This window comes from Sinocyclocheilus anshuiensis, unplaced genomic scaffold, assembly GCF_001515605.1.
Source record: "Sinocyclocheilus anshuiensis isolate Anshui unplaced genomic scaffold, SAMN03320099.WGS_v1.1 scaffold1915, whole genome shotgun sequence".
In the NCBI taxonomy this organism is placed as follows: domain Eukaryota; kingdom Metazoa; phylum Chordata; class Actinopteri; order Cypriniformes; family Cyprinidae; genus Sinocyclocheilus; species Sinocyclocheilus anshuiensis.
In genome coordinates, this window is record NW_015549672.1 from 112,743 (window position 1) to 123,978 (window position 11,236).

The 11,236-nt window shown below is 36.8% G+C and overlaps 1 protein-coding gene across 1 annotated transcript; it reads right to left on the reverse strand.

Moving 5' to 3' along the window:
* Positions 1 to 6: 6 nt before the first annotated feature.
* On the reverse strand, positions 7 to 7,686 carry LOC107660331 (prostate stem cell antigen-like). Its single transcript, XM_016449621.1, has 3 exons — positions 7,317 to 7,686; positions 5,489 to 5,629; positions 7 to 373 (listed from the first exon to the last, which is right to left on the reverse strand). Exons 1-3 carry the CDS (start codon positions 7,393 to 7,395, stop codon positions 174 to 176), a joined length of 420 nt encoding a protein of 139 aa, XP_016305107.1. The 5' UTR covers positions 7,396 to 7,686; the 3' UTR covers positions 7 to 173.
* Between the last annotated feature and the right edge of the window lie 3,550 nt (positions 7,687 to 11,236).

The following is an 11,236-nucleotide window of genomic DNA, read 5'->3' on the forward strand; positions in this document are numbered from 1 at the left end:
ATGATTTAGCTAATTATCCAAAGAGAACAATACTAGGCTATGTGAAGGATTGGCTTATCCACACATAGGCCTAGGCCTAATACTCCAGGGTCTGTGTTCACATCTTTTAGGCTGTAGTTATATTTTCAAGTTCCATCCTGTATGTCATGCATCGTGACGTTCAAATTTCAAAGTTATTTCGTCCACAGTATCAACCTTTGAAGCAATAGAGAAAACGTCAATGAGCAAATCGGCAGCAGTGTGGTCATCCGCCAGCGGGTGGCGCTGTTGCACAGATCAGAGCCGCAGCAGTGGATGTTGACTCCAGGTAGCTCCTCCGTGTGGCAGTGTCGTGCTGTTGCGCAGCCACTAGTCAGCATGACTCCCAATGCAACTGCAGCAACACAAACAAAACAGTGTTTTAGAGAAACCACATGCTGGGTTACATAGAATCAACTTCAGAGGGATTTCATTTAAAGTCATGATTCTAATGCATGTCACAACAGAACTATTTAGTTAGTAGTTCTAAAACCTGGAGGAGAACCAGCAGTTCTGAGCCATGGGTTCATGGGTTTTTAGAATGACGGTTTTGGATTTATGAGTAGAATTTAATGTCTGTGGTTAACTATAAATTACCCACAGTCAAACATGAATTATGAAACAACTGTTTAAAAAAAGAAACAAAAAAAATCGTGATTTACTGGGGCTATAAGACCTTCATCTACCAAAAGTGAGTGCACATGCTTGATAAACTTTTTGTCAACCAATCTTTTATAGCAATTTATTAGTAACTTATATAATAAAAAAACACAGTAACTTTAATGTTTGACACATGACTGTGTGTAATTTATGTTATAGAACAAAACATACAAATAATGATAATCACAGACAGTATTTTACTCAATCAAAATGAGTGCGTCCTTCTGGTTAGGGCTGCACAATTAAGGGTTTTCCCCCATTATTTTAATGTAGTTTTAGTATAACATTATAATACCATTCATATTTTTACTTTTTTATCATTTAAAGAAGAAACCAATCCGATGTATATAGTTGACATTTGAGGCTTAATACTATAGAAAAGCACAAACATTTTTTCAGTTAGAGTGTTTTCAGCTTGTTTATTTTCATATAAAAATATGGCATGCAGTTGCATCAAACAATGGTATAAACATCATTAAATGTAAATTGTGATAATTGTAATTAATAATCGAAATTACAATTTCAAGGGAATAATCAACAATTATGATTTTTGTCATAATCGTGCAGCCCTACTTCTGGTGTGGTAAAATATGATAATCATTGGTTTAAAACAAACGAATACATAAATAAACAAGTGTCTAAAACCCAAGGTGCGCACACAGGCGATTTCTTTCCCACCTTTCTTGCCACATTTCATAGATTTTTTCCCCACCAGTTTATACATTTCACCCCTGCTTTGATTCTTATTTGCATTTCTATATTTTCCATCTTTAACACATTCTTTGGCACCTCGTTCTACACTCTCATTCCTCACACTCCTACATGCACTCACTCAGACCCACAAAAATGTAACCGGCTTTCTTATAGTATAGGCCTATCCTGTTCACATTTTGAGAGGAACATCAGCACATTTTGAATAATCTCACACAAGAAATGACTTCCTCCATGCTTCCACGTCACTTCTTCACATCACACTTCACACAACAGGATGACATTTACATCAAGCATGAATACATAAACCTATGACAGTTGACTAGAATCAGTGGTTTACAGGAATCAATTTTTTCTTTTTACTTAAGCTTTTAATCTTCTAGTAACTCCTGCCAAGTTTCACATATGATACAGTTACTAATTCCACTAAGGGACTGTTTACATAGAAACAAATCTACCCACAGCAATTATGTCAGTAACACATAACCATAAGTTCGTCCACCTACAGTGCAGCCATAGTCCCACTGGTAAAAAGATAATTAAGACTTCATAGCCTGAATAACATTTTTGTGTAGAGGAATCAGTGAAAGTGCTACAACAAAAATACAAGCACACTACAGTGCTCCATCCATAGACTTCTATTGAGAGTGCACTACTGTAAACACACAATTTTGTTTGTGAATCAGAATTATCGTCAGTTGCAATCAATAACATGTCACAAAAACTTATTTTGAACCCACAATACACCTTCAACTAGAAGGAGAAGATCTAGCCATACACTACAGTACAACAAGCGGCACAAACACTTGCTCAGGGTTGAGTCATGTGACAGGTCTGTGATGCATGCTGAGCCCTGGAGGCAGGCAGAGCTGGCTCGACTTGTGAAAGTGGATAACTCTGGAGGATTACGGCTGGCTGATGATCCAACAGAGAGAGATAGAGAAATCCCTGATGATCTCTGTCTAAATGCTCTTATCAGCCTTATCAATTTGACTGTCTGTCTGTCACCTATCAGGAGGACTGTCTGTTTGAGAGTCTGGCTGTGTTTTGTCAACACCATTTGGGTTATAAATGTAGTCAGGATTTCAGGTTACAAAATATTTCGCTCATGCAGTGATATTGGGAAAAGTTGTGCTGGAAGCCTCAAGCATAATGACAGTCTCAGTGTTAGTGATGGGAGCGTTTACAACACTGCTTCATGAAGCTTCAAAACATTTATGAATCATTTGTTTCGAATCGGTGGTTCAGAGCTTGATTTCAGCAAATGAGGCTTCATCACATTATGTTTTCGAACCATGCTTTTGAACGATTTTGAAATTCCAAGGGTTTGGGAATTTAAAGAACCATCTGTCTTTGCACAGCTGAATGAAGGCTGCTCTGTGCATGCTCAAAAAGCCAGAGCAAATTATGCCTGCTCAGACCCACCTCAGCCCCTGGTATCAAAGAATTAGGGGTGTAACAGTTCAAATTATTCACGTTTTGGTTTGCATCACGGTTTTAGAGTCACGGTTTCGGTACAGTCCGGTACCGAACTGTTCTATTTTAAGGAAAAAAGGGAAAAAGACTAGCCTATACTGTGAAATGACTGGTAATATTTGAGCATACATCACTCGCATTGAACAAAGTCTACAAAGAGTGACTGGTTTGTCCATGTTTTTTTTGTTCATCGCTGTTGTTGTAATGCATTGGGAAGCCAGAATGCATATCCATCGACAGAAACAAACTTTAGCCGAACTCTGTCTGTTTTACGTGTTGTTATTTTTTAACAAACTATACACTCTAAAAAAAGATGGTTCTTTAAAGGTTCTTTACATGCATTAATGGTTTTATTGATTTTCTGGAGTTCAGTGATCCAACTACACAGACTGCCAACACACTCTCGACAGGTAAATGATTTCATTCTTAAAATTTAAATACAAATTTAACTTTAAAAATGTAACTGGCTTTCAAACAAACATGTTCTTATCTTTTTTTGATGAAAAAAGAATGAATTTATAATTCATATTGTTAGGTTTTTAAAATTATTACTTGGTTTTATGTATAAACATACCCAGTCACAATAAATATTAAAACTATCCCATGACTTTATATCACTTTTTTCTGTTAAGATTGTAAAGGGCTCGCATACTGTCCATTTTTGCTTTCGGCCTTCATAAACATAATTGTTTTTACATAAACACATGGACACACTGTAACTCTAAACTCAATTGTGTATTTCAGATGTATCACATCCTACAACCTCATCTGCAGAGGTTTCCTATGTCTTTTCTCTTTTTAGTTTAAGAGAACATATAAGTGTGACCAGCTCTACTCAGTTAAGGATACTCTCCTCTTCTTCACTAAGTAACAAAGATATTGAATTTTTGGTCCATTTTGTTAGATATTTTTTATTACTAGGGTTTATGCATAAACATACCCAGCTATCCTATGACTTTATATGACTTTTTCCTTTTAACATTGTGAAGTGCTCACATACTACTTTTGGCCTTCATAAACAATTGTTTTCACATAAACAAATGAAAGGAGACAAATTGTATATCTAAACTCAATTGTGCATTTCAGATACTGTCACATCCTACAACCTCGTCATCTGTAGAGAGAAACTGCCATTCAGTCACACCAAAATACAGATAATGATTAACTTAGAGGTATCATGGAGGATTGTGAAGATATTTCACTGGAGCTTGGTCTTCAATACACAATATTTTATGTTCTATTTTGTTTTATTTCTTTAAGCATTTATTTATGTTCAATGTCCATTAAGTACCTAATTGACACCTTGTTGTTGTTGTTGATTTTATGTAAAACCCTAACAGATACTTCAAGATATTATAAGAGCAGGCAGATAGAGGGGTAAAAAACAATATTAAAGGGGTCATATGATGCGTTTTCAATTTTTCCTTTCTCTTTGGAGTGTTACAAGCTCTTGGTGCATAAAGAAGATCTGTAAAGCTGCAAAGACTAAAGTCTCAAATCGAAAGAGGTATTCTTTATAAAAGTTAAGAGTCAGCCACGCCTACCCAAAATGGCTCGTTCTAACACGCCCCCACATATCTACGTCACAATGTGGGAAGAATGGGTTTTCATGTTTTTGAATCATCGCTCCGGCCTGACAGGGCATCATCACAGTATGGTAGGGGCGTAACATTTCCGTCACACGCTTGAGGTATTCGGCCAATCATAACGCACTGGATAGCTGGCCAATCACAGCACACCTTGCTTTTCAGACCGATGACCAATAAGGTCCTATATAGCGTTTTCAAAGCATGGTTCTATATGGAACCCTATAAAAAAGGTTCTATTTAGCACTAAAAAGGGTTCTGCTATTGTTACAAGCCGAATAACTCTTTTCTGGTACTGTTTAGAACCATTTTTCCTGAGAGTGTACAGATGTTGTCAGATTTAAGTTGAACTGCGGTGCAAGTGTGTGCCAAACCGTGGGGGAGAATGGAATGGTTCAAATTTTTACCAAGAACCATTACACCCCTAAAAGTATACAGTTTAATTGCTGTGTAAATGCCACCTCTGAGCAGCATTAAACAGTCTGTCTAAAGACACCTAAATGCCACTTCAGAAGTGTGCCACCTTTGGAGTGTAAATTTGCTATGAATGTGTTACATAAAGTCAAAAACCAAGAAGGATTTTAGGAATTGGTGATTCATTACCTTCAGACAAGTTTATGCAGTAGGTGTTGGTTTTTATGGCTGATTAGGAGATGAAGGTCTTGGAAGTACGGGTTAAAGTAGGTTAATTAGGCGGGGGGCAGGGAACACTGTGATCTCTAACTTCAGTCGGTCTTTTCTCAGGAGTGATCATCTTCCTCTAATGCTCTTTACGCTGCCAAAGTGTGATGACAATTACACGCAGGGAGTCTCATGAAGAGGATTAAGGTGTTGCCCCTGGAGTTCTGTAGCTCGAAGGATTTAAGAAATCCTCCGAAATAAATTTGATGAACCAGAAACTATCATTATGCATTATTCTCCACAGTGATTAAAGCTCATGTAATAACTATCTCAGCCACAGGAAGCCAAGCAGCCATTTCTGATTGTTGATATGTTAGCGGTTGCTGATGGGTGGTTGTAGTCGAGGGCATTCTTACCACTTTCGGTTCTGATGCAGAAGCGATGCTTGAAGCCCTTGTGGGAGTGGGAGCAGGTGATGACTTCGGGGCTGGAACAGCCTACGTCCACATACCTCTGGTTATGCATGATGTTACAGGCGTAACATTGCAGCCCGTCAGCTATAAAGCAGAAAGCAGATCTTTGTTTGCATCTGAGTTATAGAGAATACTGAAAAACGAGCAAAAGCGGCCAACTGTATTCGGAAATGTGGACTATAATGTGCAACAGTATCAGTTTCTCAATGATTTCACCCGCTGTGGCTCCAGATCAAGCAGGGATGAGGTTATAGCGACTGAGATTGAATTTAGCCCCGAGGTTTTAAGTCACTCAGCCATGTGCGCAGAACCCTGCTGTTGATACACATGGGTTTAGCTGCACAGTGCCTCTAGCTACACCATGACAGGTGGTTGTTAGGCTAATGTACTGCTCCTCTTTGGTAATGTTGTGCATGAAGGCCAGTACATAACATATTGTTAATGAAACGCCTCAAAAAAGCGTAAATCATTTACATCAACAAGGAAAAGCATTCGCTTGCATGCATTATTGATGTCCCACTAATCTTCTGAATGATTTGCAGTGACATGCGATCTGTATCTGGCATCGTGCTTTGAGACTATCCAGTAGAAATCTGCATGATGCATGTACAGTTTCTGACAGGCTATTGGCTTTTTCTCATGTATGGTAATTTATAATTTCTGGTAATGTGATCTCCGTGTTCTTTTTAAAAGGCAAAGGTCATCTGGTGGCGGTGGTTTGCTTTATATAACCCCCTCACTGGAATCCGTTCAGACAGAAATGTTGTATTTGCATGTAAGATTAGATCTAAATGAGGCTAGTGAGCTTTAGGAGGCAACACTGCAAGCCAACAAAGATATTTGAATTCATTACTGTCATATGGCTCAGATACATTTGGCACGGAGAATTATACCTCAGATTGTCAAATACAAAAAGTGTGTTTGTTAGACTTTTGTAATACAGTGATGAATGTTGCATGGAGTTCATTAGTGGATTGTTGTCAAAAACAAGTGCATCCAAATCCTATATAACAAAAACTTTGTAAACACACAATTTGAGCATAAATTATTACATAGAGAAAATACAAACACTGTTCAAAGTCTACACTGCAAAATAGAAAAAGAAAATCAATAATTCTGCCTTGTTTCCTAGGAAAAATATTTAAATATCCTGATGACGGAATACATTTACTTAAAAAAGCAAAATTGCATAAATATTATGACTTGCTTTCAAAGAATATATCTTGAATTAAGGTTATTTTTCTTACCAAACATATTTTCCTATTGTCTTAAACCATAAGTCTAACAAATCCGTGGGCAAGTAAAAAAAAATACATAAATAAATAAAAACAATAAAGTTAATTCAAGATCTATTATCTGTAAGTAAATATTTAACACAAGTTTCTCAATGTAAATATATTTTATTGTAATAATGTTTTAAGACTAAATGGTAGTTTATAAGAGATATATATATATATATATTTATATATATTGTGTGTGTGTGTGTGTGTGTGTGAGTGTGTGACCCTGGACCACAAAACCAGTCATAAGGGTCAATTTTTCGAAATTGAGATGTATACATCATCTGAATGAACATGATCTTTACTTAATATCCTTTTTGGCATAAAAACATTCTATAATTTTTACCCATACAATGTATTTTTGGCTATTGCTACAAATATACCCCAGCAACTTAAGACTATATGTTACAATATATCAGTATATATCTGTATTTTGTTTTCTTCAGTGTGACTGACACAAATCAATACAAACATAAAGTACACACACCTACCTTGTGACATGAGAAGTGTCAGCAATGCCAAAAAGTAATACAGTCCATATCTGTGCAGCAGGCAGTTCTGGAGAATCATGGGTGCAGCTGCAGGAAAAGTCACCTGGGCAGAGCAATTAAGGGCTGGTAGTGAGACGAATCCTCCTGGGAGGAGAGCTCTCTGCCTCTTTCAGCATGAGCCACCACTCTCAAACAAAACACACTCACACTGATACTCCAAAGGAAAAGAGGAGGAGCCTCATATCAAAAAGAAGTATCAATAATGAGCCGTTAAGAATAGACTACATGCGTTACATCAAAATAAAGTGCAGTCATTTGTCCCTCATTTCTCCCATCCTTCCTAAGCCCTAGAGAGGGAGTCTTCAGTCCCTGGCAGATGCGCACAGTCTGCCTGAGACCCTCTGCTGGATCAGAGGTAATTTGCTCATTGATAATCCCAAAGCCCCAGATAAACACTTTCACTCCCAGCTTCTCACTGTGACAGAAGAGTCAGTCTCGATGCTCTTATGTGTGTGGTATTAGTGTGTCTGAGTCCTCAGGCCATATTGCATTTAATGAAAATGTAAGAAGCAAATCCTCACTCGGGAAGTGATGTTTAATGAAGGAGTGGGTGGGTTTTTGGAACAAACACAGACACAAATCAAAAGCGCTTGCTGTGCTTTGAAGGGTCCAATCAGTTTCAGAAGTGATTAGATGGTGACCCGAAATGCTTTCATATGCAGTCATTAATGCTAGATGTCTCTCTCTCTCTTCTTCTGCCATCTTTCTCTTAATAGAGTTTCTCTTGTAACACTGGCTGTCAAGATCAAGAGGTGTCTGGCATGTGTGATGTGTAGCAGGTTTAACTGGGGAAGTGGTAAGGATGTCATCAATATTCATATGAATTAACACATTGCAGTTAAAGGAGATGTATGTGTGCGCATTTTACCCATTTACTCTTTTTCCAACCCACATTCATGTAGTATTCATGTTTTTCTATTAAAAAAACCATGACTGTAATTTTAATTGGTTTACAGTAAGTTCCCTTACTCTGAAAAACTAATAGATTTAACAGGATATTTCATGTAATTTTGCAGTAAAAGAGTGTTCTTAAGGTGATTGTCAGTATAGTATAAAGGTAAACAAAACTTACTGGCCCAAGTCAAAGACCCATGCAGCTCAAAAATCTCTATATCCTGGTCTCTATATAAGGCCCAAGTTTTATTTATTGGCCTGTTTTGCTTTCCGTCAGAAGTCAAAAATTGTTAATCCAATTACTTTTAAAAGTTAAAGCAAACCTCTCCTCAACAATTCACTTTGTATAATAACATTTCTTTGTTTCTTTTTTAAATCCTAAAACCTTCTGTTAAATTCCAGGCTGAAAATAGATTTTGAAAGATAGATTTTCTCAGACAACTGGATCCCGCTGTTGCTTAGAATGAAAATCATCTTTTATTGAGTTGTTTTTTTAATGTTAATTATTATCTTATATTATTAAAAGCCATAATAATTACTATATAAATCCATATTTCAATTACAAAAAATGTACAGTAACACTTTAGATTAGGGAACACACGTTCACTGTTAACTAAGAGTTTCTTACTAAAGTACCTCACTAACATTTTTAGCTTTTGCTTTTGCGTACCGTTTGTGCTTCATGAATGATAACTCAAATTGCATGCCTTTGTTGAGAAAGGGAAACTTTTTGAGTTCCCACTTGGGCCATATACATAATAAACCATCCAAACATCCTAGCAAACCATATACCCTGACACCACCCTGTAATGGCACTGAATTTTGCATGTGCAATTAACACTCTTTCTTGATGCTTCATCTTTGTGCTGCTGGAAATAATATTTCCAGTAGCACTTTAGATTAGGGAAAATTATTCACTATTAACTAGTTGCTTATTAGCATGCATACTAGCATATAGGCTGTTTATTAGTACTTATCAGGCATGTATTAATGCCTTATTCTACATGATCATATTCTAGATCCCTTGACCCCAAAACACAACTACTATAACCTTATTATGAATAAGCAGCAAATTAGGAGTTTATTAAGGGGGGAAAAATACTCTTTCCTGCCTGCAGCACAGAGATGAAGCATAAAGAAAACGTGAGTGCATGGAGACTGAAAAGGTCTGCGTCTTCACTCCTACTCTGTTTGGCATCATCCAGAAGTGCAGAGATTAACCCTGCAGATGAGGAGCAGCTTCCCAAGTAGCTCCTGGCTTAGCTTTGGGTTACACATAATTGCTCATAATAGCTCTGCATGAGTCTGTTGTTATTTAGGACTCAAAGAAGTGAGTGACAAGCGTGCGATGCAGGATTCTGAATCCTCCATGCTGTGCAGGCACGAAGACAAAGACAGCTGAGGCACCGGCCCAGCAATATTGGCGAAATCATGAGAACGCAAAAGCATGAAATTTACATCTCGCTCCGAGGATCCAAAAGACAAGCCTTCTGCTATCTATCTCACGTGTTTCAGACGCTGATGAAAGATTCGCTGTTTACTACAGTACTCACAGTTCATCAGGTGTGTTATGGTCTCATAGTGACATTAATCAGTAATCCCTGTTAGAAATGTGCCTGCGTGAGAAGAATATATGAATTCTGGAGAGTATCCGATTACTGTAATTTCATTTAAGCTTGATGATCGCATATTAGGCTGTGGCAGGAATTCAGCTGAGCTTATGCATTATTTGTTCTCAAATCAGGCGATATTGTTGGAAAACTGTCCAGTTGGCATGAAGGTCTCAATATTTTAGCATTTTCAGCCTAAAGATGAATTATAGTGCATTGTACAAGATATTACGCACTTCTCAGGAAAAAAGCTGGTTACTACCACAGTGATGACGTCTAAGATGTCTAGAAAAATGTTGTCCATTTCTGTACAGTAGATTGTGGCTCTTAACGCAGTGATTGCCGCAGGGCGAGTCTACGGCTGAACTCCAGTGACTCAGCTTGCTGTCCAGCCCTGCCTGTTCACTTTCATATAGATCAAAATAAACTGCAGACCACTCACAGTACTCACTCTGAACATCAACTCACTAGTTTAGCAGTTCATTTTGACATGTTGTGATGTGTCAACAAGGATTTCGAGTACTTTATGAAATATTCTATCCACAGGAGCTGCCATCACAGATTTCTAAGGCTCAGTAGCATATTTTACCAGAATAAGATATTAATGTTGTTGTCACACCTGAGACATTCTTAAAATAATTATAATGCATATTAATTATAATAATATTAATTATTATTATTGTTGTTTTTGTTATTATTGTTATTATAAGTTACACAATTACGTTAACATAACATTACGTTACATAATTACATTATTAAGTTACATAATTATGTACAAGTCTAATAAGTCAGTTCAAGTCAGGTTTAATGTCTGTATACTGCTTTTCACAATAGTTTTAAAGTGGCTTTACTGAAATTCAGCCCTTAATTGGAAAAAAATGGGCAAAAGAAAAAATAAAATGTTGAAGAGGAGAGAAAAACCTTGAGAAGAAGCAAACCTAGCCAGTGTTGTTATTGTTAACTAAAAATAAAACTATTAAAAATGTATTTTCTGTCATTTAAATAAAGCTCAAATTAAATAAATGTACTTGTTTATGCTACATTGTAGGGACCAAATGTCCCCACAAGAATAGTTAAACCTGAAATTGTTGACATTCCCACGAGGGGAAAAAAATGATTAAAAATAGTAAATGATGTTTATCTGAAAGTGTAATAATGCAGACAGGTTTTCTGTAAGGGGTAGGTTTAGGGTTAGGGGGTTGTAAATATCGTTTGGTCAGTATGTGTGTGTGTATATATACATACAGTATATACATGTATATTTATATGTGTGTGTGTGTGTGTGTGTGTTTGTGTATATATATATAATATAATATATCCATATAATATATAATATATCCAATATAAGGGATCTAT

Bases quoted from the DNA above. Each gene is read 5' to 3' on its own strand.
- LOC107660331 (XM_016449621.1), bottom strand. From the start codon at position 7,395: ATGATTCTCCAGAACTGCCTGCTGCACAGATATGGACTGTATTACTTT. The intron at 5,630-7,316 runs GTAGGTGTGTGT...TCTGCTTTATAG, and splicing joins GACACTTCTCATGTCACAAG to CTGACGGGCTGCAATGTTAC. The intron at 374-5,488 runs GTAAGAATGCCC...GTGTTGCTGCAG, and splicing joins CTGCATCAGAACCGAAAGTG to TTGCATTGGGAGTCATGCTG.